At 51.3% G+C, this 27,790-nt stretch overlaps 1 protein-coding gene across 3 annotated transcripts in view; it reads right to left on the bottom strand.

Moving 5' to 3' along the window:
* LOC140484561 (polyunsaturated fatty acid 5-lipoxygenase-like) overlaps positions 1–26,763 on the bottom strand; it is an 88,924-nt gene extending 62,161 nt beyond the window's left edge. Inside the window, exons 1-4 of one of the 3 annotated variants that reach the window (XM_072582939.1) lie at positions 26,160–26,763; positions 19,436–19,634; positions 14,245–14,326; positions 12,096–12,218 (exon numbers count right to left, since the gene is read on the bottom strand). In XM_072582939.1, coding sequence (XP_072439040.1) covers positions 12,096–12,218; positions 14,245–14,326; positions 19,436–19,634; positions 26,160–26,309 — 554 coding nt within the window. In that variant the 5' untranslated portion in view covers positions 26,310–26,763. The remainder of the gene's footprint in view (positions 1–12,095; positions 12,219–14,244; positions 14,327–19,435; positions 19,635–26,159) is intronic. The other 2 variants (XM_072582940.1, XM_072582941.1) reach the window with 2 other exon arrangements.
* Between the last annotated feature and the right edge of the window lie 1,027 nt (positions 26,764–27,790).

Below are 27,790 nucleotides of genomic sequence, written 5' to 3' on the forward strand. Positions count from 1 at the left end.
GTGTGTGAACGTGGAGGGTGCATGTGCGTGTGTAGTGTGTGGAGGGTGTGAATATGGAGGGTGTGTGTGTGTGAGTGTGGAGGGTGTGTGTGAGTGTTGAGGGTGTGTGTGTGAGTGTGGAGGGTGTGTGGGAGTGGAGTGTGTGTGTGGGAGTGGCGGGTGTGTGTGAGTGTGGAGGGTGTGTGTGAGTGTGGAGGGTGTGTGTGAGTGTTGAGGGTGTGTGTGAGTGTGGAGGGTGTGTGGGAGTGGAGGGTGTGTGGGAGTGGAGGGTGTGTGTGGGAGTGGAGGGTTTGTGTGGGAGTGGAGGGTTTGTGTGGGAGTGGAGGGTATGTGTGAGTGTGGAGGGTGTGTGTGGGAGTGGAGGGTGTGTGTGAGTGTTGAGGGTGTGTGTGAGTGTTGAGGGTGTGTGTGGGAGTGGCGGGTGTGTGTGAGTGTGGAGGGTGTGTGTGGGAGTGGAGGTTGTGTGTGGGAGTGGAGGGTGTGTGTGGGAGTGGAGGGTGTGTGTGAGTGTGGAGGGTGTGTGTGGGAGTGGAGGGTGTGTGGGAGTGGAGGATGTGTGTGGGAGTGGAGGGTGTGTGGGAGTGGAGGGTGTGTGTGGGAGTGGAGGGTTTGTGTGGGAGTGGAGGGTATGTGTGAGTGTGGAGGGTGTGTGTGGGAGTGGAGGGTGTGTGTGAGTGTTGAGGGTGTGTGTGAGTGTTGAGGGTGTGTGTGGGAGTGGCGGGTGTGTGTGAGTGTTGAGGGTGTGTGTGGGAGTGGAGGGGGTGTGTGAGTGTGGAGGGTGTGTGTGGGAGTGGAGGGTGTGTGGGAGTGGAGGATGTGTGTGAGTGTGGAGGGTGTGTGTGGGAGTGGAGGGTGTGTGAGAGTGTGGAGGGTGTGTGTGAGTGTTGAGGGAGTGTGTGGGAGTGGAGGGTGTGTGTGGGAGTGGAGGGTGTGTGGGAGTGGAGGGTGTGTGGGAGTGGAGGATGTGTGTGGGAGTGGAGGGTGTGTGTGGGAGTGGAGGGTGTGTGTGAGTGTGGAGGGTGTGTGTGGGAGTGGAGGGTGTGTGGGAGTGGAGGATGTGTGTGAGTGTGGAGGGTGTGTGTGGGAGTGGAGGGTGTGTGAGAGTGTGGAGGGTGTGTGTGAGTGTGGAGGGTGTGTGGGAGTGGAGGGTGTGTGTGGAGGGTGTGTGTGGGAGTGGAGGGTGTGTGTGGGAGTGGAGGGTGTGTGTGGAGGGTGTGTGTGGGAGTGGAGGGTGTGTGGGAGTGGAGGGTGTGTGGGAGTGGAGGATGTGTGTGGGAGTGGAGGGTGTGTGTGGGAGTGGAGGGTGTGTGTGAGTGTGGAGGGTGTGTGTGGGAGTGGAGGGTGTGTGTGAGTGTTGAGGGTGTGTGTGGGAGTGGAGGGTGTGTGTGGGAGTGGAGGGTGTGTGGGAGTGGAGGGTGTGTGGGAGTGGAGGATGTGTGTGGGAGTGGAGGGTGTGTGTGGGAGTGGAGGGTGTGTGTGAGTGTGGAGGGTGTGTGTGAGTGTGGAGGGTGAGTGTGGGAGTGGAGGGTGTGTGTGAGTGTGGAGGGTGTGTGTGGGAGTGGAGGGTGTGTGGGAGTGGAGGATGTGTGTGGGAGTGGAGGATGTGTGTGGGAGTGGAGGGTGTGTGTGAGTGTGGAGGGTGTGTGTGGGAGTGGAGGGTGTGTGGGAGTGGAGGATGTGTGTGAGTGTGGAGGGTGTGTGTGGGAGTGGAGGGTGTGTGAGAGTGTGGAGGGTGTGTGTGAGTGTTGAGGGAGTGTGTGGGAGTGGAGGGTGTGTGGGAGTGGAGGGTGTGTGTGGGAGTGGAGGGTGTGTGTGAGTGTTGAGGGTGTGTGTGGGAGTGGAGGGTGTGTGTGAGTGTGGAGGGTGTGTGTGGGAGTGGAGGGTGTGTGAGAGTGTGGAGGGTGTGTGTGAGTGTGGAGGGTGTGTGTGTGAGTGGAGGGTGTGTGTGGGAGTGGAGGGTGTGTGTGGGAGTGGAGGGTGTTTGTGAGTGGAGGGTGTGTGTGAGTGTGGAGGGTGTGTGTGGGAGTGGAGGGTGTGTGTGAGTGTTGAGGGTGTGTGTGGGAGTGGAGGGTGTGTGTGGGAGTGGAGGGTGTTTGTGAGTGGAGGGTGTGTGTGAGTGTGGAGGGTGTGTGTGGGAGTGGAGGGTTTGTGTGGGAGTGGAGGGTATGTGTGAGTGTGGAGGGTGTGTGTGGGAGTGGAGGGTGTGTGTGAGTGTTGAGGGTGTGTGTGGGAGTGGAGGGTGTGTGTGAGTGTGGAGGGTGTGTGTGGGAGTGGAGGGTGTGTGAGAGTGTGGAGGGTGTGTGTGAGTGTGGAGGGTGTGTGTGTGAGTGGAGGGTGTGTGTGGGAGTGGAGGGTGTGTGGGAGTGGAGGGTACGTGTGAGTATTGAGGGTGTGTGTGAGTGTGGAGGGTGTGTGGGAGTGGAGGGTGTGTGGGAGTGGAGGGTGTGTGTGGGAGTGGAGGGTGTGTGTGGGAGTGGAGGGTTTGTGTGGGAGTGGAGGGTGTGTGTGAGTGTGGAGGGTGTGTGTGGGAGTGGAGGGTTTGTGTGGGAGTGGAGGGTATGTGTGAGTGTGGAGGGTGTGTGTGAGTGTGGAGGGTTTGTGTGGGAGTGGAGGGTGTGTGTGAGTGTTGAGGGTTTGTGTGGGAGTGGAGGGTGTGTGTGAGTGTGGAGGGTGTGTGTGAGTGTGGAGGGTTTGTGTGGGAGTGGAGGGTGTGTGTGAGTGTTGAGGGTGTGTGTGGGAGTGGAGGGTGTGTGTGAGTGTGGAGGGTGTGTGTGGGAGTGGAGGGTGTGTGAGAGTGTGGAGGGTGTGTGTGAGTGTTGAGGGTGTGTGTGTGGGAGTGGCGGGTGTGTGTGGGAGTGGAGGGTGTGTGTGGGAGTGGAGGGTGTGTGTGATTGTGGAGGGTGTGTGTGAGTGAGGAGGGTGTGTGTGTGAGTGGAGGGTGTGTGTGAGTGTGGAGGGTGTGTGTGGGAGTGGAGGGTGTGTGAGAGTGTGGAGGGTATGTGTGAGTGTGGAGGGTGTGTGTGGGAGTGGAGGGTGTGTGTGGGAGTGGAGGGTGTGTGTGAGTGGAGGGTGTGTGTGAGTGTGGAGGGTGTGTGTGAGTGTGGAGGGTGTGTGTGAGTGTTGCGGGTGTGTGTGGGAGTGGCGGGTGTGTGGGAGTGGAGGGTGTGTGTGGGAGTGGAGGGTTTGTGTGGGAGTGGAGGGTATGTGTGAGTGTGGAGGGTGTGTGTGAGTGTTGAGGGTGTGTGTGGGAGTGGAGGGTGTGTGGGAGTAGAGGGTGTGTGTGGGAGTGGAGGGTGTGTGTGGGAGTGGAGGGTTTGTGTGGGAGTGGAGGGTATGTGTGAGTGTGGAGGGTGTGTGTGGGAGTGGAGGGTATGTGTGGGAGTGGAGGGTGTGTGTGGGAGTGGAGGGTGTGTGTGAGTGTTGAGGGTGTGTGTGGGAGTGGAGGGTGTGTGTGAGTGTGGAGGGTGTGTGTGGGAGTGGAGGGTGTGTGTGAGTGTGGAGGGTGTGTGTGGGAGTGGAGGGTTTGTGAGAGTGTGGAGGGTGTGTGTGAGTGTGGAGGGTGTGTGTGGGAGTGGAGGGTGTGTGTGGGAGTGGAGGGTGTGTGTGAGTGTGGAGGGTGTGTGTGGGAGTGGAGGGTGTGTGTGAGTGGAGGGTGTGTGTGAGTGTGGAGGGTGTGTGTGAGTGTGGAGGCTGTGTGTGAGTGTTGAGGGTGTGTGTGGGAGTGGCGGGTGTGTGTGGGAGTGGAGGGTGTGTGTGAGTGTGGAGGGTGTGTGTGGGAGTGGAGGGTGTGTGTGAGTGTTGAGGGTGTGTGTGGGAGTGGCGGGTGTGTGTGGGAGTGGAGGGTGTGTGTGAGTGTGGAGGGTGTGTGTGAGTGTTGAGGGTGTGTGTGGGAGTGGCGGGTGTGTGTGGGAGTGGAGGGTGTGTGTGGGAGTGGAGGGTGTGTGTGAGTGTTGAGGGTGTGTGTGGGAGTGGCGGGTGTGTGTGAGTGTTGAGGGTGTGTGTGGGAGTGGAGGGTATGTGTGAGTGTTGAGGGTGTGTGTGGGTGTGGCGGGTGTGTGTGAGTGTTGAGGGTGTGTGTGGGAGTGGAGGGTGTGTGTGAGTGTTGAGGGTGTGTGTGGGAGTGGAGGGTATGTGTGAGTGTTGAGGGTGTGTGTGGGTGTGGCGGGTGTGTGTGAGTGTTGAGGGTGTGTGTGGGAGTGGAGGTTATGTGTGAGTGTTGAGGGTGTGTGTGGGTGTGGCGGGTGTGTGTGAGTGTTGAGGGTGTGTGTGGGAGTGGAGGGTGTGTGTGAGTGTTGAGGGTGTGTGTGGGAGTGGAGGGTATGTGTGAGTGTTGAGGGTGTGTGTGGGAGTGGAGGGTGTGTGTGAGTGTTGAGGGTGTGTGTGGGAGTGGAGGGTGTGTGTGAGTGTTGAGGGTGTGTGTGGGAGTGGAGGGTGTGTGTGAGTGTTGAGGGTGTGTGTGGGAGTGGAGGGTGTGTGTGAGTGTTGAGGGTGTGTGTGGGAGTGGAGGGTATGTGTGAGTGTTGAGGGAGTGTGTGGGAGTGGAGGGTGTGTGGGAGTGGAGGATGTGTGTGGGAGTGGAGGGTGTGTGGGAGTGGAGGATGTGTGTGGGAGTGGAGGGTGTGTGGGAGTGGAGGATGTGTGTGGGAGTGGAGGGTGTGTGGGAGTGGAGGATGTGTGTGGGAGTGGAGAGTGTGAATGTGGAGTGTGTGTGTGAGTGTGGAGGGTGTGTGTGTGGAATGTGTGTCAGTGTGGAATGTGTGTGTGTGAGAGAGAGTGCGGAAGGTGTGTGTGTGTGTGTGTGTGTGTGTGTGTGTGTATGTAGTGTGTGTGTGTGTGTGTGTGAGTGTGGAGGTTATGTGTGAGTGTGGAGTGTGTGTGTGTGGAGAGTGTGTGAGTGTGGAGGGTTAGATTACTTACAGTGTGGAAACAGGCCCTTCGGCCCAACAAGCCCACACCGACCCGCCACCCACCCAGACCCATTCCCCTACATTTACCCCTTACCTAACACTACGGGCAATTTAGCATGGCCAATTCACCTAACCTGCACATCTTTGGACTGCGGGAGGAAACCGGAGCACCCGGAGCACACCCACGCAGACACGGGGAGAACGTGCAAACTCCACACAGTCAGTTGCCTGAGGCAGGAATTGAACCCAGGTCTCTGGCGCTGTGAGGCAACAGTGCTAACCACTGTGTGTGTGTGTCTGTGTGTGTGTGTGTGTGTATGGTGCGTGTGGGAGTGTGGTGGGTGTGTGTGTGAACGTGGAGGGTGCATGTGCGTGTGTAGTGTGTGGAGGGTGTGTGTGTGTGTGTGTGTGTGTATGTGTGTATGTATGGTGCGTGTGGGAGTGTGGAGGATGTGTGTGTGAACGTGGAGGGTGCATGTGCGTGTGTAGTGTGTGGAGGGTGTGAATATGGAGGGTGTGTGTGTGTGAGTGTGGAGGGTGTGTGTGTGTGTGGAGGGTGTGAATATGGAGGGTGTGTGTGTGTGAGTGTGGAGGGTGTGTGTGTTCGTGCATGTGTGTGTGAGTGTAGAGGGTGCTTGTGTGTGGATGGTGTGAATGTGGAGGGTGTGTGTGTGTGGAGTGTGTGTGAGTGTGGAGGGTGTGTGTGTGTGTGTGTGGAATGTGTGTGAGTGTGGAGGGTGGACTGTGTCTGTGTGTGTGAGAGTGCGGAAGGTGTATGTGTGTGTGGAGTGTGTGTGGACTGTGTGTGAGTGTGGAGTGTGTGTGGGAGTGGAGGGAGTGTGTGTGTCATGTGTTTGGAGTGTGTGTGTGTGTGGAGAGTGTGTGTGAGTGTGGAGGGTGTGTGTGGGAGTGGAGGGTGTGTGTGAGTGTGGAGGGTGTGTGTGGGAGTGGAGGGTGTGTGTGTGTGTGGAGAGTGTGTGTGTGTGTGGAGGGTGTGTGTGGGAGTGGAGGGTGTGTGTGTGTGGAGAGTGTGTGTGTGTGTGGAGGGTGTGTGTGGGAGTGGAGGGTGTGTGTGAGTGTGGAGGGTGTGTGTGGGAGTGGAGGGTGTGTGTGTGTGTGGAGAGTGTGTGTGTGTGTGGAGGGTGTGTGTGGGAGTGGAGGGTGTGTGTGAGCGTGGAGGGTGTGTGTGAGTGTGGAGGGTGTGTGTGGGAGTGGAGGGTGTGTGTGAGCGTGGAGGGTGTGTGTGTGTGTGGAGAGTGTGTGTGGGAGTGGAGGGTGTGTGTGGGAGTGGAGGGTGTGTGTGGGAGTGGAGGGTGTGTGAGAGTGTGGAGGGGTATGTGAGTGTGGAGGGTGTGTGTGGGAGTGGAGGGTGTGTGTGAGTGTGGAGGGTGTGTGGGAGTGGAGGGTGTGTGTGGAGGGTGTGTGTGGGAGTGGAGGGTGTGTGTGAGTGTGGAGGGTATGTGTGAGTGTGGAGGGTGTGTGTGTGTGTGGAGGGTGTGTGTGAGTGTGGCGGGTGTGTGTGAGTGTTGAGGGTGTGTGTGTGTGTGGAGAGTGTGTGTGGGAGTGGAGGGTGTGTGTGGGAGTGGAGGGTGTGTGTGGGAGTGGAGGGTGTGTGTGAGCGTGGAGGGTGTGTGTGTGTGTGGAGAGTGTGTGTGGGAGTGGAGGGTGTGTGTGGGAGTGGAGGGTGTGTGTGGGAGTGGAGGGTGTGTGTGAGCGTGGAGGGTGTGTGTGAGTGTGGAGGGTGTGTGTGAGTGTGGAGGGTGTGTGTGGGAGTGGAGGGTGTGTGTGGAGGGTGTGTGTGGGAGTGGATGGTATGTGTGAGTGTTGAGGGTGTGTGTGGGAGTGGAGGGTGTGTGTGTGTGTGGAGGGTGTGTGTGGGAGTGGAGGGTGTGTGTGAGTGTGGAGGGTATGTGTGAGTGTTGAGGGTGTGTGTGGGAGTGGAGGGTGTGTGTGAGTGTGGAGGGTATGTGTGAGTGTGGAGGGTGTGTGTGGGAGTGGAGGGTGTGTGTGGGAGTGGAGAATGTGTGTGGGAGTGGAGGGTGTGTGTGAGTGTGGAGGGTGTGTGTGAGTGTGGAGGGTGTGTGTGGGAGTGGAGGGTGTGTGTGGAGGGTGTGTGTGGGAGTGGATGGTGTGTGTGAGTGTGGAGGGTATGTGTGAGTGTGGAGGGTGTGTGTGAGTGTGGAGGGTGTGTGTGGGAGTGTGGAGGGTGTGTGTGTGTGTGGAGAGTGTGTGTGGGAGTGGAGGGTGTGTGTGGGAGTGTGGAGGGTGTGTGTGAGTGTGGAGGGTGTGTGTGGGAGTGGAGGGTGTGTGTGAGCGTGGAGGGTGTGTGTGAGTGTGGAGGGTGTGTGTGGGAGTGGAGGGTGTGTGTGGGAGTGGAGGGTGTGTGTGGGAGTGGAGGGTGTGTGAGAGTGTGGAGGGGTATGTGAGTGTGGAGGGTGTGTGTGGGAGTGGAGGGTGTGTGTGAGTGTGGAGGGTGTGTGGGAGTGGAGGGTGTGTGTGGAGGGTGTGTGTGGGAGTGGAGGGTGTGTGTGGGAGTGGAGGGTGTTTGTGGGAGTGGCGGGTGTGTGAGTGTGGAGGGTGTATGTGAGTGTTGAGGGTGTGTGTGTGAGTGGAGGGTGTGTGTGGGAGTGGAGGGTGTGTGTGGGAGTGGAGGGTGTTTGTGGGAGTGGCGGGTGTGTGAGTGTGGAGGGTGTATGTGAGTGTTGAGGGTGTGTGTGTGAGTGTTGAGGGTGTGTCTGGGAGTGGAGGGTGTGTGTGGGAGTGGAGGGTGTGTGTGGGAGTGGAGGGTGTGTGTGAGTGTTGAGGGTGTGTGTGAGTGTTGAGGGTGTGTGTGGGAGTGGCGGGTGTGTGTGAGTGTTGAGGGTGTGTGTGGGAGTGGAGGGGGTGTGTGAGTGTGGAGGGTGTGTGTGGGAGTGGAGGGGGTGTGTGAGTGTGGAGGGTGTGTGTGGGAGTGGAGGGTGTGTGTGGGAGTGCAGGGTGTGTGTGAGTGTGGAGGGTGTGTGTGAGTGTGGAGGGTGTGTGTGAGTGTGGAGGGTGTGTGTGAGTGTTGAGGGTGTGTGTGAGTGTGGAGGGTGTGTGGGAGTGGAGGGTGTGTGTGGGAGTGGCGGGTGTGTGTGAGTGTTGAGGGTGTGTGTGGGAGTGGAGGGTGTGTGTGGGAGTGGAGGGTGTGTGTGGGAGTGGAGGGTTTGTGTGGGAGTGGAGGGTGTGTGTGGGAGTGGAGGGTGTGTGTGAGTGTGGAGGGTGTGTGTGGGAGTGGACGGTGTGTGTGAGTGTGGAGGGTGTGTGTGAGTGTGGAGGGTTTGTGTGGGAGTGGAGGGTGTGTGTGAGTGAGGAGGGTGTGTGTGTGAGTGGAGGGTGTGTGTGAGTGTGGAGGGTGTGTGTGGGAGTGGAGGGTATGTGTGAGTGTGGAGGGTGTGTGTGGGAGTGGAGGGTGTGTGTGAGTGTGGAGGGTGTGTGTGAGTGAGGAGGGTGTGTGTGTGAGTGGAGGGTGTGTGTGAGTGTGGAGGGTGTGTGTGGGAGTGGAGGGTATGTGTGGGAGTGGAGGGTGTGTGTGGGAGTGGAGGGTGTGTGTGGGAGTGGAGGGTGTGTGTGGGAGTGGAGGGTATGTGTGAGTGTGGAGGGTGTGTGTGGGAGTGGAGGGTGTGTGTGAGTGTGGAGGGTTTGTGTGGGAGTGGAGGGTGTGTGTGGGAGTGGAGGGTGTGTGAGAGTGTGGAGGGTGTGTGTGAGTGTGGAGGGTGTGTGTGGGAGTGGCGGGTGTGTGTGGGAGTGGAGGGTGTGTGGGAGTAGAGGGTGTGTGTGGGAGTGGAGAGTGTGTGTGGGAGTGGAGGGTGTGTGTGAGTGTGGAGGGTGTGTGTGTGAGTGGAGGGTGTGTGTGAGTGTGGAGGGTGTGTGTGAGTGTGGAGGGTGTGTGTGAGTGTTGAGGGTGTGTGTGGGAGTGGCGGGTGTGTGTGGGAGTGGAGGGTGTGTGGGAGTAGAGGGTGTGTGTGGGAGTGGAGAGTGTGTGTGGGAGTGGAGGGTATGTGTGAGTGTGGAGGGTGTGTGTGAGTGTGGAGGGTGTATGTGAGTGTGGAGGGTGTGTGTGAGTGTTGAGGGTGTGTGTGAGTGTGGAGGGTGTGTGGGAGTGGAGGGTGTGTGTGGGAGTGGCGGGTGTGTGTGAGTGTGGAGGGTGTGTGTGAGTGTGGAGGGTGTGTGTGAGTGTGGAGGGTGTGTGTGAGTGTTGAGGGTGTGTGTGTGAGTGTGGAGGGTGTGTGGGAGTGGAGGGTGTGTGTGGGAGTGGCGGGTGTGTGTGAGTGTGGAGGGTGTGTGTGAGTGTGGAGGGTGCGTGTGAGTGTTGAGGGTGTGTGTGTGAGTGTGGAGGGTGTGTGTGGGAGTGGAGGGTGTGTGTGTGAGTGTGGAGGGTGTGTGTGGGAGTGGAGGGTGTGTGTGAGTGTGGAGGGTGTGTGTGAGTGTGGGGGGTGTGTGTGAGTGTGGAGGGTGTGTGTGAGTGTTGAGGGTGTGTGTGTGAGTGTGGAGGGTGTGTGTGAGTGTTGAGGGTGTGTGTGTGAGTGTGGAGGGTGTGTGGGAGTGGAGGGTGTGTGTGAGTGTGGAGGGTGTGTGTGAGTGTTGAGGGTGTGTGTGTGAGTGTGGAGGGTGTGTGGGAGTGGCGGGTGTGTGTGAGTGTGGAGGGTGTGTGTGAGTGTTGAGGGTGTGTGTGTGAGTGTGGAGGGTGTGTGGGAGTGGAGGGTGTGTGTGAGTGTGGAGGGTGTGTGTGAGTGTTGAGGGTGTGTGTGGGAGTGGAGGGTGTGTGTGGGAGTGGACGGTGTGTGAGTGTTGAGGGTGTGTGTGGGAGTGGAGGGTGTGTGTGAGTGTGGAGGGTGTGTGTGAGTGTTGAGGATGTGTGTGGGAGTGGAGGGTGTGTGTGGGAGTGGAGGGTGTGTGAGAGTGTGGAGGGTGTGTGTGAGTGTGGAGGGTGTGTGTGGGAGTGGAGGGTATGTGTGAGTGTGGAGGGTGTGTGTGAGTGTGGAGGGTGTGTGTGAGTGTTGAGGGTGTGTGTGGGAGTGGCGGGTGTGTGTGAGTTTGGCGGGTGTGTGTGGGAGTGGAGGGTGTGTGTGGGAGTGGAGGGTGTGTGAGGGAGTGGAGGGTGTGTGAGAGTGTGGAGGGTGTGTGTGAGTGTGGAGGGTGTGTGTGGGAGTGGAGGGTGTGTGTGAGTGTGGAGGGTGTGTGTGGGAGTGGACGGTGTGTGTGCGTGTGGAGAGTGTGTGGGAGTGGAGGGTGTGTGTGGGAGTGGCGGGTGTGTGTGAGTGTGGAGGGTGTGTGTGGGAGTGGAGGGTGTTTGTGGGAGTGGCGGGTGTGTGTGAGTGTGGAGGGTGTGTGTGAGTGTTGAGGGTGTGTGTGTGAGTGTGGAGGGTGTGTGGGAGTGGAGGGTGTGTGTGGGAGTGGAGTGTGTGTGAGGGAGTGGAGGGTGTGTGCGGGAGTGGCGGGTGTGTGTGAGTGTGGAGGGTGTGTGTGAGTGTTGAGGGTGTGTGTGGGAGTGGCGGGTGTGTGTGAGTGTGGCGGGTGTGTGTGGGAGTGGCGGGTGTGTGTGAGTTTGGCGGGTGTGTGTGGGAGTGGAGGGTGTGTGTGGGAGTGGAGGGTGTGTGTGGGAGTGGAGGGTGTGTGAGGGAGTGGAGGGTGTGTGTGGGAGTGGAGGGTGTGTGTGGGAGTGGACGGTGTGTGTGAGTGTTGAGGGTGTGTGTGGGAGTGGAGGGTGTGTGTGAGTGTTGAGGGTGTGTGTGGGAGTGGAGGGTGTGTGTGAGTGTGGAGGGTGTGTGTGGGAGTAGAGGGTGTGTGTGAGTGTGGAGGGTGTGTGTGAGTGTGGCGGGTGTGTGTGGGAGTGGAGGGTGTGTGTGAGTGTGGAGGGTGTGTGTGGGAGTGGAGGGTGTGTGTGAGTGTGGAGGGTGTGTGTGAGTGTTGACGGTGTGTGTGTGAGTGTTGAGGGTGTGTGTGGGAGTGGCGGGTGTGTGTGGGAGTGGAGGGTGTGTGTGGGAGTGGAGGGTGTGTGAGAGTGTGGAGGGTGTGTGTTGGAGTGGAGGGTGTGTGTGGGAGTGGAGGGTGTGTGTTGGAGTGGAGGGTGTGTGTGGGAGTGGAGGGTGTGTGTGGGAGTGGAGGGTGTGTGTGAGTGTGGAGGGTGTGTGTGAGTGTGGAGGGTGTGTGTGAGTGTGGAGGGTGTGTGTGGGAGTGGAGGGTGTGTGAGAGTGTGGAGGGTGTGTGTTGGAGTGGAGGGTGTGTGTGGGAGTGGAGGGTGTGTGTGAGAGTGGAGGGTGTGTGTGGGAGTGGAGGGTGTGCGAGAGTGTGGAGGGTGTGTGTGAGTGTGGAGGGTGTGTGTGGGAGTGGAGGGTGTGTGAGAGTGTGGAGGGTGTGTGTGAGTGTGGAGGGTGTGTGAGAGTGTGGAGGGTGTGTGAGAGTGTGGAGGGTGTGTGTGAGTGTGGAGGGTGTGTGAGAGTGTGGAGGGTGTGTGTGAGTGTGGAGGGTGTGTGTGAGTGTGGAGGGTGTGTGAGAGTGTTGAGGGTGTGTGTGGGAGTGGAGGGTGTGTGAGAGTGTGGAGGGTGTGTGTGAGTGTGGAGGGTGTGTGTGAGTGTGGAGGGTGTGTGAGAGTGTTGAGGGTGTGTGTGGGAGTGGAGGGTGTGTGAGAGTGTGGAGGGTATGTGAGAGTGTGGAGGGTGTGTGTGAGTGTGGAGGGTGTGTGAGAGTGTGGAGGGTGTGTGAGAGTGTGGAGGGTGTGTGTGAGTGTGGAGGGTGTGTGTGAGTGTGGAGGGTGTGTGAGAGTGTTGAGGGTGTGTGTGGGAGTGGAGGGTGTGTGAGAGTGTGGAGGGTGTGTGTGAGTGTTGAGGGTGTGTGTGGGAGGCTGTGAGGTTCAGTTGCCTCTCCCAAGTTGCCACTGTTCATAGATTGAGCCTAAATGCTGAAAGGAATTCAACCCCGGGGGCATCGTAACTTGGTCTGTTACACCTTGTCAGGTGGGATGTGTCGGGAGTAGAATCTTGGCTGATCCTTGCTCCTTGCCAGCGTCCCAGCGGGGATCAGCTCACTGGGCTCGGCCCAGAAGTTGATGCTTAGACTATTGTGGTTTTTGGGTAGGGAGCCCTCGTGTCAAATGAATCGTCTGTGGGGGGACGTGGGAGGGGAGCTGTGTGAACAGGGCTGTGGTCAGTGAACAGAGACTCTACTCACGCTTTGGAGTAGTTCAGGACAAAGTCAACTCCTTTCTCGCTGTCAAACTGGATGTCACGGGGGAGCTCACTGTGATAATTGGCGTCGATACTCAGTGGGAATCCTGGGTGCCATTCCTTCCACCTGCAACACACAAAACAGCCATCCTCACCAGGGTTATCGGAAATCTGCTCTGGGGAGTGACACAGGATCGAAAATCAATGGGACCATTTTAAAGGGGTTTGCAGGAGTGCAGGGAACTCAGCATCTACGTGGAGGTCTTTCAAAAAAAATCTCTGCTTTTTAAATAGAAGTGTGAAACACGCAAGCGTGAAAGTGATGTCTCATATTTTTATCCACAATTGGCAGTGAAGCTGGAAAACTGTATTCAATTCTGGGTCAGGCACTTCCCTTTGGGAGAAAGCAGAGGAGATTCACTCGAACACGGGCGACACAGGGTGGGGAGGCACGATGGCTCAGTGGTTAGCACTGCTGCCTCACAGCACCAGGAACCCAGGTTCAATTCCAGCCTCAGGGGACTGTCTGTGTGAAGTTTGCAATTCTCCCCGTGTCTGCGTGGGTTTCTGCCGGGTGCTCCGGTTTCCTCCCGCAATCCAAAGATGTGCAGGTCAGGTGAATTGCCCATAGTGTTCAGGGATGTGTGGGTTAGGTGTATTAGTCAGGGGTAAATATAGAGTTAGGGGAATGGGTCTGAGTGGGCTATTCTTTGGAGGGTTGGTGTGGAATTGTTGGGCCAAATGGCCTGATTCCATGTTGTAACAGTACAAGGGAGGAAGGAATTCAGCTCCAATGTAGTGGCTGGAGATAATCTCCTCACAGAGGTAATGGGGGATTAAATCGGAATGCCCAATGTTACAGGTATTTCTGATTGGATCGAGCAAACACTTTCCTCTGCCTGAAAGGAGAATGGAAACAGATTTAATAGTAGCTTTGGAAAAAGAATTGAAGTTTAATAATGAAACACGTGCACGGTTTTATTTCACAACGTGAAACACTGCATCCCATGCACAGCCAATAAACTAGGTGGAAAACAATTGAACCTTGAAAACAAAGCTCCCAAAAGTTGAAGGAAGCTCATTTGTCTTCTCCAGAGTTGTGGCAAAGGGATAGGCAGTGAGGCAAGGACACTTCTGTTTGCATTGATAACTGACTGGAAGGGCAGTCCTGAATCTCAAAGTTAAAAGTCACACAACACCAGGTTATAGTCCAACAGGTTTATCTGGACGTTCAGAAAACCACCTGATGAAGGAGCAGCGCTCCGAAAACTAGTGCTTCCAAATAAACCTGTTGGGACTATATCCTGGTAATGTGTGATTTTTAACTTTGTACACCCCAGTCCAACACCAGTGTCTCCAAATCCTGAATCCACAATGTAAAAAGCAGAGTGGTAACTTCCCGAGAACTCTCATTGTGCAGCAGTCGGCTGTGAGGCTCCATCAGAGGGATTCCTGCAGATTTTGTCAAACGGTGACGTGGGAAGCTGTGGGGGGAGGGGGGCGGGGGGGTGGTCAAGAGTTGGTGCAGAGCTAAAAGCCCATCCCCACTCCCCAGCTCACTGTAGGAGAGTCCAGTCTCACCTACTTTGACAAGTCAGCTGCAGGAAACCAATCAAACAAAGTGCTCGAGGAGAAAGTGAGGACTGCAGATGCTGGAGATCAGAGCTGAAAATGTGTTGCTGGAAAAGCGCAGCAGGTCAGGCAGCATCCAAGGAACAGGAGAATCGACGTTTCGGGCATGAGCCCTTCTTCAGAAATTCCTGAAGACGGGCACATGCCCAAAACGTCGATTCTCCTGTTCCTTGGATGCTGCCTGACCTGCTGCGCTTTTCCAGCAATCAAACAAAGTGCACCAACTTCAGACAGACACCCCAAGCTGAGAGGAGAGAGACTGGTGATACGGGGACTGTTCACTGTGGGCACAATGGGGGGCAAGGTTACTCTTGGAGACAAGGCAATGTATCCCCTGCCCTCACATTCATTGCAGACCCAGTGATAGCCCAGTACACCATAAGAACCTGCAACACTCAGCATTCCCCATGCCAATCGCTCTCCAAGTGACTACGGGAAGATACGGATAGGTCTCAGACACTTCTACTTCACCACCTTCAGGAAAAAAAAACATCCCTTGTTCTAGGGACACAATCATTTACCTGTACATCTTCTGCCTCTCCTCGAGTTCTCTGCGGCGGTGTTGTCGGGCAATTTGAGTCTGGTCGTCACGTGATAATCTGGCTGCAGAATGACATTTTACACAGAGTTATGGAGAGTGCCTGTCCCAGGGACAGTCTTCACACTGTGTTACAGAGAGTGTGGAAACAGGCCCTTTAGCCCAAGAAGTCCACACTGACCCTCCAAAGAGTAACCCACCCAGACCCATTTCCCTCTGACTAATGCACCTAACACTATGGGCAATTTAGCAAGGCCAATTCACCTGGCCTGCAAATCATTTGAAATATGGGAGGAAACTGGAGCACCCGGAGGAAACCCACGCGGGCACAGGGAGAATGTGCAAACTCTACACAGAGTTGCCCAACGCCGGAATCGAACCCAGGTCCCTGGCGCTGTGAGGCAGCAGTGTTAACCACTGAGCCATCCTGCCGCCCCATAGCAAGTAATAAAGATATACATTTACAATAACTGGAGCTTTTGTTCTTACATTTTTAACATTTGATCAGATAAATCCATTTTTTTTCTTTAAAATGTGTTTATTTTTCTATGTTCACCTATCTTACGGCTCTACTTTTTCAACCAAAATTAAACTGATGCAACCACTCCCAGACCAGATATAGCACGGGGTTAGATACAGAGTAAAACACTCCCAGATCAGATATAGCACGGGGTTAGATACAGAGTAAAACACTCCCAGACCAGATATAGCACGGGGTTAGATACAGAGTAAAACACTCCCAGATCAGATATAGCACGGGGTTAGATACAGAGTAAAACACTCCCAGACCAGATATAGCACGGGGTTAGATACAGAGTAAAACACTCCCAGATCAGATATAGCACGGGGTTAGATACAGAGTAAAACACTCCCAGACCAGATATAGCACGGGGTTAGATACAGAGTAAAACACTCCCAGATCAGATATAGCACGGGGTTAGATACAGAGTAAAACGTCCTCTCCACTGTCCCCAATCTTTTGTACCACAAGCACGAAGCTAATTGCCTTACAGTCCTTCGCTTTCTACTCAATTCTTTTATAAAGTATCAGGTCATCTGCCATCCAATCCTTTGACACTCCTTTTTCTAATAAATATATACAATTATACTTGTGCTGCATCTTTCCTAATGAACGTTTGCAGTCCTTTCCAGCCTTAAATAGAGTTTGTAATAAGATCTCCAGTGAAATAGTAAGATTAATAAAATATCGAAAACAGCTAATGTTTAATTTAGCAAAATAATGAAGTAGTTAATTAGAACACTTTCGAACATGACAGAACAGGTGATGTGTCGAAGTGTGTGGGAATCTGTTGGGCCAGAGTCAATATGCCTCAATCAAATATTCAAAGTTTCAATAGCGTTGGCTCAAAGTTTATGAGCTGGAGGCTGAATTACAGACACTGCAACTCATCAAAGACGGAGGTAAAGTGACTTGGATTCCTATGATAGGATCTCGAAGACAGAGCACAGAAGCCTCAGCTTTTTAATTATCCAACAGGTTTGAGATTCTTGCAGTTTGCCTGGATGAGGGTGGAGCCTGTAGAGTGGATGAGCTGACTGACTATGGTATCATGAATGGGAGAAAGTGAGGACTGCAGATGCTGGAGACCAGAGTTGAAAAATGTGGTGCTGGAAAAACACAGCAGACCAGGCAGCATCCGAGGAGCAGGAGAATCGACATTTCGGGCATAAGCCCTTCTTCGCTGTGTCACAGCGCGAGTGACACAGGTTCAGTTCCACCCTTGGATGACTGTCTGTGTGGAGTTTGCACATTCTCCCCGTGTCTGCGTGGGTTTCCTCCGGATGCTCTGGTTTCCTCCTACAGTCCAAGGATGTGCAGGCCAGGTGGATTAACCATACTAAATTCCCCAAATGTTCCAGGGATATGCAGGCTTAGTGGATTAGACATGGGAAATGCAGGGTTAGAGTAGGGGGGTGAGTCTGGTTGGTCGGTGCTCTTTGGGGGGTCAGTGTGGACTCAATGGGCCGATTGGCCTGCTTCCGCACTGTAGGGATTGTATGGTTCTTAAAAAAGATAATTCCACTAGGCCAGCATCTCTCCAAATTAACAGTCAGAACAAAGATCACATTTAGAAAGATTTTGCAAATCAAAAAGTGGAACCCAGGGCAAAGAGAAAATGATGAATATGGGAAATGATAAACAGACTGTGACAAAAAGGCATTACATTTCTAAGAATAAACCAACAGATAAGAATACAGTTAATAAAAGAATAAAACTAAAGGTTTTATATCTGAATGCAGTAGCATTTAAAACAAAACAGATGAACTGAAAATGCAAACAGTCTTAGATAAGTATGAGCTGATCACCAGGATAGAGACATAACTGCAGAATGACCGACTCCGAGCTGAATCTTGAAGCGAATCGGACATTTAGGAAGGAAGACATCTAGGAGAAGGTAGAGGAATGGTTCAGTCAGCTAGCACAGTAGAGGGATGACCTACATTTAGTAAAACAGGATGTAGAAACAGTTTGGATAGAAACGAGAAATAATAAAGGCAAAAATCTTGTGGGAGTGGTCCTCTCACAGTAACCACAGGACAGAGTGGAACATAAAGGAAACAATAATGGAAACTTGTTAGAAAGGCGCAGTAATAATCATGGGAGATTTTAATCTACATCTATATCGGTAGACTCAGATTGGCAAAGGTCATAGAGTTACAGAGACCGACAGCACAGTCCATCAAGTCTGTATCTAGCATCTAACTATTCTAATCCAGGCCTAGATGAGGAGTTCATGGAATGTTTACATGATATGTTCCTAGAACAGCATGTTCTTGAACTGATCAGTGAATAGACTATACTAGAACAGGGACTTGTGCACTGGGATAAGATTAACTATTGATTTCATACTCAAGGTGCCCCTAGGTAGCAGCGAACATAATATGATGGGAGTTTACATTTAGTTTGAGGAAGATGGAAATTTATACAAGGGGATTTATGACGACCTGAAAGCAAAGCTGGCTAAAGTGAATCGACAAATTAAAGGATGGAGTGGAGACATTTAAGTGCTATTTAAGAATACACACAGTAGATACATTTCAAAGAGTGAGATAAATTCCAAGGGACGAACCCCTCCCACCATCTGTGGTTTATGAGGAGTGTTAAAGAGAGCATCAAACATAAAGAAATTGCACATAATTGTGCAAAGATCAGTGGCAGATCAGAAGATTGGACAGAACAAAACAAAAATAGCAAACAATGTCCAAGATACAGAGTATCAGAGAAAGCTAGTCATAAATATAAACACAGATAATACGAGTTTCTATAAATATTTAAAGAAAAGAGTCAACAAAAAGTGGGTTAGTCCGATATAAAGTGAGACAGGAGAATTAATAATGGAAAGTAAACAAATGGCAGATGGAACAGTTACTTTGCATAACTCTTCACTATACAGAATACATCTTAGAATCAGTGAGAAATGAAAGTGAAGGAGTAGTACTAGAAAAACACAATCACTAGAGAAGTGGGACTGACTAAGTTGTTATAGATGCGTCAAGTGTCCAGGTCCTGATGGACTTTATCCAAAACCTGAATGGAAGTGGTTAGTGAGACCGTTGATACATCACTTTTAATTTTCCAACACTCTCTTGTTTTGGGAAGGACTCAGACCCCTTGTTTAAAATACAAGTGTTGCCCATTTAAACCAGATGTGGTTTTTCTTTTACATATCCCTCAGAAAGTTATGAGTCTTTGGACCTCTTTCTGAAAAGATGGTGGAAGCAGAGTCCTTAAATATTTTTAAGTCAGAGATGGATAGATTCTTGTTGAGCACAGAGGTGAAAGAGGTGAAAGGGTAGATGGGAACATGCATTTGGTGTTATAATCAGATAGTAGGATCAAGGGGCTGAATGGCCTACTACAGCTCCTTGCTCACATATATTTATGCATTTCAAGATGAATAAGTCTTGTCTGCTGTCAGGAGAATAGATACAGAATGCAGTAATGTACTGTGACCAAATTGCTGATTGTTTTGATAAAACTGCAGGACCTGGAAGGAATGGTTCGCTTGCTGATGCGTTATCTTGATGCCTGCAGTGATGCTCTCAGCACATTCCACCATGGCAGCTGGGGAATTTATAATCTACTCAAGACTGAGTTGGATTTTTGATCTACAAGGGAGTTATGACCATGATTCAATTAACTATGATCTTATTGATTGGCGAGGACAGACTTGAGGGACTGAAGGGACTACTCCCACACTCATTTTGCATGTTTGCTGTCAGGATGGCCATAGGAAACACAACGCAATGTGTGATCTCATACCAGTGAGAGGCTGCTCTGTCTATAAAGGTGGAGATATCGCTGTTGCTTCTGGTATATAAGCCTCAATGAATTCCCTCATATAAGATGGATTTGCAAACCTGGAAATATTGCTGACTTTAGCAGATATTTCCTGAAAGGACACCTGTGATATGTAAGTTTAAGGCCAGGGAGCCCTCCACAACCAGCTGCTGGATAGATCTGATGATTTTAACTTGGATAAGATTGAGATGTATACCTGCAGCTGATCCAATATCACATTTATATATCATTTTACATCCTCACCAATCCATCAATTACCCCATGCAGTTGTATATTTTCCCATCTCTTTAGCAAATTTCGTAAACAAAATTGTTGATTTCTGAGATTCTGCTCCATGATCTATGGATCAGGTCCCATGGACCTGGGCTAGGGATATAATAATTGCTGGGAGATGGCCACATTGTCAATATTATTAGGCACAGTTGTACCACCATAGTGTGACCGTGGTCTGTTTCTGACATTAACGTTGGTTTCTCGATTCATCACTAAGCGAGTCTATCTTCCCAAATGCACAATGCTTTTGGTGATTTCATTATTGATTCACCCCATTTCCACAATTGCTCATAGCATTCTGGCCCCGTGTGTATGATTTAACAATTTGACAACAATGTGACTGCAGAGTCTGACAGCTGCACCTACGTCATCACTCAAGGGGTTGGGGTATGTGGAGGTGGCTGCTCACTAGATGGGATCAGAAGCAGGTAGCCTAGCTGACCTTTCCTCATCGCGTCAAGTGACAGAACGGCCAGCTGCAACGCTCTGTGAGCAGCTAACCCAATACAGACAGTGTCAAACATGCCACACCTACTCCCACTCACTGCCCAAGTTCAGCTTCAAGCTTTGCACTAACCGTGTCCATCCCGTAGCTCGATTTCCTTGTGATCAGTAATCCATCGATAACATGGGAACTCCATGTAATCACCACTGGGGGTTTTTACAGTGATGTATTTACAATACCAGTCATCTTGCACCCAGTATTTACGCTTCTCAATCTTCACCAACAGGATTTCGCCAATATCATTTGTCACTGTCATATCATACGAGTCTACCTACACAAAGCAAAGAGGAACATTACTAGAGGACTGAGTGTAAAGAGGACAGCAAGCAGGTACTGGGCACCTAGATTAAAATCAAGATTTTTTGGCTCAGTCTACATGGTTGGTGAAAGGGAAATCATATTTGACCAATCTACTTTAAGGAGGTAACATGTACTGTGGATATTAGGAAATGGGTGTATGTAGTATTTAGATTTCCAGAAAGCATTTGATAAATTGTCACATCAAAGGTTACTACTGAAAAGGTGGTGTACTCAGTAACATGATGGCATATGCAAAAGATTAGTTGGCCATCAAAGAGGCAAAAAGTAGCTATATCATGCCGGGGTGGCATGGTGGCTCAGTGGTTAGCACTGCTGCCTCACAGCACCAGGGTCCCAGGTTCAATTCCAGCCCTCGGAGTGGGGTTTGCACATTCTCCCTGTGTCTACGTGTCTGCCCATAGTGTTAGGTAAATTAGTCAGAGGGGGATGGGTTACTCTTTGGAGGGTCGGTGCGGACTGGTTGGCCCAAAAGGCCTGTTTCCACAGTGTAGGGAATCATAAACTATATGAAAGACCAGCCATAATCAATAATGCAGCTGCAACAGCACTTAGGAAGATCCCATCTACAAGGGATTGTTCATTGCTCCTCCTTCTGCATGGGGGTCTGGGTTCCGTGGATGGGATGTTTAAAAAGCAGAAATAGGGCCACGCATGTGGGATCTCCCAGTAGCTCCACGGCTGCACAGTTTACAGGGAACGTAATGTATGATGGAAGATGCTCCACTTTCCTGGATGAGCGCAGTTTGAACAATACTCAATGTGTATCATCCACAAGATGCACTGAAGCACTCAGCAAACCTTCTTTGACAGCATCTTCCAAACCCCTACCACTTCCATTGAGAAGGACAAGGGGAGCAGATACATGGGAACACCACCACCCGCACATTCCCCTCCGAGCCACTCACTATCCTGCCTTGGAAGTATATCACTGTTCCTTCAGTGTTGTTGGACCAAAATTCTGGCATTCCCTCCCTAATTCCATTGTGTGTTTACTACAGCACGTAGTCGACAGCAGTTGAAGAAGGCAAATCATAACTAAATTCTTAAGGATAACTAGGGATGGGCAAATAACTACTGGCTTACCAAGGAGTGTCTACAACCCCCTGAAAGAATAGATATATTTTAAAAATGCTGTTACATACAAAACCTACAAAGTGAAAGTGTGACTAATCAGGGTTTCCTTACTTTGGTCTAAAATCAGGTTTGAAAACTTCGAAACAAAAAATAAACAGTTTCTCCCACATGGGAGTTGTCCAACATCAAGGTTTATCCAGCAAGATTTTTTTAATTTTTCAATCAATGAGTCTTGACAAATTGTTCAGCGCTTCCAACTAAATATTCAAATTCTCTTTCGTTTACTGGGCGGCACTGCTGCCTCACAGCGCCAGAGACCCGGGTTCAATTCCCGCCTCAGGAATTTGCATGTTCTCCCTGTGTCTGCGTGGGTTTCCTCCGTGTGCTCCGGTTTCCTTCCACAGTCCAAAGATGTGCAGGTCAGGTGAATTGGCCATGCTAAATTGCCCGTAGTGTTAGGTAAGGGGTAGATGTAGGGGGAATGGGTGGGTTGCGCTTCGGCGGGTCGGTGTGGACTTGTTGGGCGGAAGGGCCTGTTTCCACACTGTAAGTAATCTAATCTACTGTGGGTTAGCTCTGAGCTCACTACGCACACAAATCACGTGATACCTTCACCCCTTCACACTATCCTCAGGCAAATTAGAAATAATTTTCCTTTATCAATAATCAAATTAAATGCTAGAAAGATTTTTGGAGCAGAATAGCACTGCTGCCTCACAGCGCCAGGAACCTGGGTTTGATCCCCATCTCGGGCTACTCTCTGTGGGGAGTCTGCACATTCTCCCTGTGTCTGCATGGGTCTCCTCCCACAGTCCAAAGATGTGCAGGTTTAGGTGGGTTGGCCATTCTAAATTGCCCACAGTGCCTGGGGATGTGTAGGCTAGGTGGATAGCCATAGTAAATGCAAGATAACGGGGAAGGAGTGGGTCTGGGTTGGATGCTCTTCGGACAGTCGGTGTGAACTTGCTGGGCCGAATACCCTTCTTCCACTTTGTAGGGATCCTATTCTATGAAAGGAGATTGTTTTTCCCTCTCTAGGTCTTAATTTAATATGTCCAATATAATAGAAGACTGCTTAGTTTGACTGCTGAATACTTAGTGTACTGTAAATCAAGCATCATTGGCAGCTTTTACATTTTTGACTATGAACATAAAACAAGCAAAGAAACTCACTTGATTTAATTTTGAAGAATTGCACCTAGTATTGAACAAAACAAACAGGTTATAATGCCAAAAAGAGTAGCAAGCCTCAGAATTGGAAGGATTTCAGTTTTCAGCAAGAGAGGACTAAGGAATTGATATAAAAAAAAGAATAAATTACAAGTGACATAAGCATAGATTATAAGAGATCCATCAGGGTGTAGGGAAAAAGAAATTAGTGAAATTAAATGTGGTCACTGATGGGAGGAGACAGAGGTTAATTGTGAATGAGGAAATGGTTGGGGCACTAAACTAATAGTTTGCATTTGTTTTCACAATGGAAAACGAAAAACAATCCCAGAACAGTAGGAAACCAAAACTTTAACACAGACGAGGAACTTAAGCAAATAAACGTTAATGAGGAAATAGTGTTGCAGCACTTAATGAATCTAAAAAAGCTAACAAATTTCTTGGACCTGATGGTCTATATCATGGATTTTAACAGAGCTCGCTGTAAAGATAGCGGGTGCATTGGTTTTGATTCCCTGGATTCCAGGACAATCCCAGTGGGAACAGAAAGTAGCAAATGAAACCTTTTTCTTCAGGAAGGGGTAAGAGTAAAAAACAAGTAACAATGGATTGGTTAGCCCTCTAAAAACCAGAAACTAGCATTAGGAATGTGGTTAGAGAATGATACATGCTAAAAATAGAGTCAAATCATGTTTGACAAGTCGGTTGGAGTTTTTAAGAGTATATAGTTATTATGATGGCTAAGAGAGAACACTGATGTATCATATTTAAAGTATATTACAAGGCGCCAAAACAGAGGTTATTACTGAACCTAGAGTTTGGAATTGGTGTCAGTATGGTTCAGTAAACACACACTTTTACTGATCACACATCCCAGTCAGGATCGGTGAAATTCATAGAACATAGAACAACGCAGCGCAGAACCTTCAGCCATCGATGTTGCGCCAACCTGTAAACTATTCTAAGCTCATCCCCCCTCATTCCAGCCTCACAAACTAGTACCAGACTTTCCCCTACCTCCAAACAGCTGCTGAGCACTGGCCACAGCCGGGAACCAGCTCTCTGTCAAATCCTTCCAATATCCACTTCCCAGAGACCGAGGCTGACTCAGGAGGGTGGCTGCACCCAGCAGTTTGTGAATGAATAACTATAATCAGGAACCACTATGTGCACCATAATAACATCACTAAACATGAAATGAACTCTCTGACTGACACTAAACTTTCAATGGAGGTTTCAGAAAGTCACTCTGGGACCTCATTCTATGCTGCGCTTTAGAGGGAACATGACTCGGGCAAACTCACAATGACCCCATGTTTGGATCAAAGCAAATTTGAACTGGTTTGTTTCAAACCATTGGTGATCCTTCCCCTGTGCCTTACAGCTACTAGTTGACTGGGGACAGTATCAGCAAACTCTCAACGTAAACCTAGACATACAGGATGGATGAGGCCCTTTGGCCCATCAAGTCTGTACTGCCAAGAATGCATGACTTCTGAGACTAGTTCCACTTTCCTGCACTAGGCCCACAGCCTAGAATTTTATACATTTCAGGTGCTCATCCAAGTACTTTCTTTAGGTCGTAAGGTTTCCTGCCTCAACTCCTCCCCTACCCCCCACCCCCTCCCACCCCAGGCAATGCATTCCAGAGCCCCACTACCCTCTGGGTTAAAATGTTTTTGCTCTAATCCCCTCAAAACCTCCTGTCTTTCATTTTAAAATGATGCCTCCTTTAACTAAAGGAACAGCTGCTTTCTATTCACCCTGTCCATGCCCCTCATAATCTTAAATACTTTGATCAGGTATCTGCTTAACCTTCTCTGTCCTACTGAAAACAAACCAAGCTTATCGAGCCTCTCTCTGTAGCTAATGTGCTGCACTCTGGTGACTCTCCTTCACACCCCCTCCAGTACAATACATTTATTGAATTAGTAAGGGCATCACAGCTGACCTCACTCTTGTCAATTGCAACATGTCAGAATTATATTACTGTCCAAATTTCCCAATCAACCTGTGCAGAATTATTATTACACACTTCGGCACGGTGGCACAATGGCTAGCACTGCTGCCCCACAGCGCCAGAGACCTGGGTTCAATTCCCGCCTCAGGTGACTCTCTGTGTGGAGTTTGCACGTTCTCCCCGTGTCTGCGTGGGTTTCCTCCGGGTGCTCTGGTTTCCTCCCACAGTCCAAAAATTTGCAGGTCAGGTGAATTAGCCATGCTAAATTGCCCATAATGTTCGGTGAAGGGGTAAATATAGGGGAATGCGTCTGAGTGTGTTGCACTTCGGCGGGTTGTTGTGGACTTGTTGGGCCGAAGGGCCTGTTTCCACACTGTAAGTAATCTAAAGAGATAGGACCGGAACCAGGGGCCTGCTGGATCAGAGATAGGGACACTACCACTACACCATTGGGATTTAATTAGTTTCATTAGAGTCTAATTAGTTTGTTGGATGTTTATTCTGGATAAGAGCAGTTACCATTAAAGACAAAGAATTGTCAAACGGATGGATCCCATTTTGATTGGGGCTGGGGAGAATCGGCTTTGGAACGAGGGAGTTAGCGAGAATGGAAAAATGATATTCCTTATGGTTCTCCTCAGACTCTGATCCATGGGGAATGATGGGGGTGAACTATTTCCCCAGAAGAATAGTTTCCCCAGAGACTGTTCTGGAAGGGCTGGATGACAGGAGGGATTCGTGGTTTTCACAGAGAAACGAGGTGAACGGCCCTTCAGAGAAACCCAGAACAACAGCAATGTCTGACTGTGAGCTGACTCTTCTCAGAGCCGGATCTGCAGCAACATGTTATTTTCATTTTTCTCTGACAGGAGATACAATCTGTCTGATTTATTTGCCTGTATAGATCAGGGTGTGGGGTGTCTCAGCATCTTGCGGTGGGGGGGGGGGGGGGGGGGGGGGCGGATTCTGGTTGGATGCAAGTAGAAGTGATAGCACTTGCTCTCCATTTCACCAAGGATCCTCCAGTTCGAAACGAGTGTTAAAGGATGGCCACTAGACCAGGCATGAGTGGCATTGGCAGAGGGGCACGTCAAGGGGTGGCACGGTGGCACAGTGGTTAGCACTGCTGCCTCACAGCACCAAGGACACAGGTTTGATTCCAGCCTCGGGTGACTGACTGTGTGGAGTTTGCATATTCTCCCCGTCTCTGCGTGGGTTTCCTCCGGGTGCTCCAGTTTCTTCCCACAGTTGTACAGTTCAGGTGAATTGGCCATGCTAAATTGCCTCGTAACATTAGGTGCATTAGTCAGAGGGAAATGGGTCTGGGTAGGTTACTCTTTGGAGGGTCGGTGTGGACTTGTTGGGCCAAAGGGCCTGTTCCCACACTGTAGGGAATCTAATCTAATCAGTTTCCTGAAAGTTGCAGCACCCTACAACAAGCGGCTGAGTACAAGTTTGCTTCGCCAGACATACACAGGCAGAACTTGTGACAGAGAGGCAGCATATAGGGAGGACACACTGGTCCCAGTGTAAATACAGGCACCACTCCACTCAAAATACAGGCACAGATGTTATCTCAGCCCTCTCTCAGAGGGGAAGGGAGGGGAGGTCTGGGCAGATGGAGGTGAGACTGAACTAGTGGGAAGAGAGTGTGAAGTGGGGGGAGTGGAGGTAGGAGAGGAGAGGAAAGGGAGGTGAAGGGATAGAGTGATAGGGCAGATTTGAAGGATAGGGGAGAGTGAAGCAAGAGAGGAAGCAGACACTGACGGCTAAAAGAGATAGGAAGGAAATAGAGAGGGAAGGCAGACTGGGGGAGGTGGGGAAGAACGGGAGAGTGGAGACTGGTCTTGTGGAGAAAGAGGAAGAGAGGTGGGTAGGTGATGAGAGACAGGGGGAGGGGGGAGTTCGGATAGGGTTGGAAGAGACTGAGGAGGGTGGGAGGGGGAGAGAAAAGAGAGTCAGAGGAAGGGGGAAAATATAGGGGAGGATCAGTTTGACAGAAATGAAGAAGGCAGGGAAATTGTAGAGAACATTGATGGCGATCAAAGCCAGAGTGAGTCTGTAAGACAGAAGGGAGAAATGGGATAAGTTAAACTGGAAACAAGTGGCATTGGGAATGAGAAGGCTGGAAGGGGGGAACTGAACAAAAGGGATCTCTCCGGAGTCCAGCCACATGTGAGAGGATAGAGATAGTTTCTGGAGCTGAGCCTTTGAGTAGATACCACGTTGGAGGTAAAGTGAGAGAGGGTTAACAAAGTAACTGATTCTCACCGCTCCTCGCTCGAAGTCATTGTAGAGGGGTTTATCCAAAAGGGTTTTCTCGCTGCAACCTTCAGTTCCCAGCAGGGTCAGGTAAATATAATCATCCGTGCCTGCAAACCACTGGCTCCCTGTGGCCACCGTCACTGTATAGGTGACCATCTTCCCGGAGAGACGCTGAGTCCCGGGCACTAACACATCGCCGCTGTGCCTTGCCTGGGAGAGACGGACAGAGTGACAGGGGCTCTCACTCCCGGGACTGGAGTGACTCGCTGTAGTTCCGCCCAGTGTCTTCACCCTCTCTGAATGAAAGGCTTCCTCTCTCCTCCCAAAACGGCAGAACCCACAGCCCCTGCCATACAAGGGCACAGAACGCGGAATAAAGTTGGTCTAAAGTTTCATACAGATAAGGTGTACTTTATAAGTTAATCTTTGATCTTTGTAATATCACATTCTGGTTAACCACACACAAACACACACAGAACAGCTCGACTTTTCAAAAGGTCCAGCTGAATGATTTGAACTGGAAACTGGTGCCTTATTTTTTAAGTAGAGTTTGGTGCTAGGATAGCAGGGGTCAGTGCTGCCGGGATGCTCACAGTCCAAATGGAGACCACTCGGCACGTCCTGCACGCTGGCTGTCAGCAAGGGGTGAACCAGCTGGTCTCAGTCTGCCCCCTAGCTCTGCAGAAGTGGTCTCTTTTAAACCAGGCGAAATAACATTTGAAAACGGCAATGGACTTTCTCAGCCGCCCATTGACAGCAGCCAGACTCCAGGCGCCAGCAGTCTCTCTGTCTGTCTGTCTGTCTGAGAGATACCCGGAGGTTGAGAGATTGCAGGAGAGAAAAGCCATACAGCTCAGTCTCCCCCACCACCCCCGAGGCACAAGGGGCTGGATGTAAATGAAGGGCTTTTGCCCGAAACGTCGATTTCGCTGCTTGTTGGATGCTCCATCAAAGTTTTACTTGCACATCCCTCACCTCTATCCAAGGCCCTAAAGGAGCCTTCCACATCCATCAAAGTTTCACCTGCACATCCACTAATATCATTTATTGTATCCGTTGCTCCCGATGTGGTCTCCTCTACATTGGGGAGACTGGGCGCCTCCTAGCAGAGCGCTTTAGGGAACATCTCCGAGACACCCGCACCAATCAACCAAACTGCCCCGTGGCCCAACATTTCAACTCCCCCTCCCACTCTGCCGAGGACATGGAGGTCCTGGGCCTCCTTCACCGCCGCTCCCTCACCACCAGACGCCTGGAGGAAGAACACCTCACCTTCCGCCTCGGAACACTTCAACCCCAGGGCATCAATGTGGACTTCAACAGTTTCCTCATTTCCCCTTCCCCCACCTCACCCTAGTTCCAAACTTCCAGCTCAGCACTGTCTCCTTGACTTGTCCGGACTTGTCCTACCTGCCTATCTCCTTTTCCACCTATCCACTCCACCCTCTCCTCCCTGACCTATCACCTTCATCTCCTCCCCCACTCACCCATTGTACTCTATGCTACTCTCTCCCCACCCCCAACCTCCTCTAGCTTATCTCTCCACATTTCAGGCTCACTGCCTTTATTCCTGATGAAGGGCTTTTGCCTGAAACGTCGATTTCGAAGCTACTTGGATGCTGCCTGAACTGCTGTGC

Source organism: Chiloscyllium punctatum, chromosome 13 (assembly GCF_047496795.1).
Source record: "Chiloscyllium punctatum isolate Juve2018m chromosome 13, sChiPun1.3, whole genome shotgun sequence".
Classification (NCBI taxonomy): Eukaryota; Metazoa; Chordata; class Chondrichthyes; order Orectolobiformes; family Hemiscylliidae; genus Chiloscyllium; species Chiloscyllium punctatum.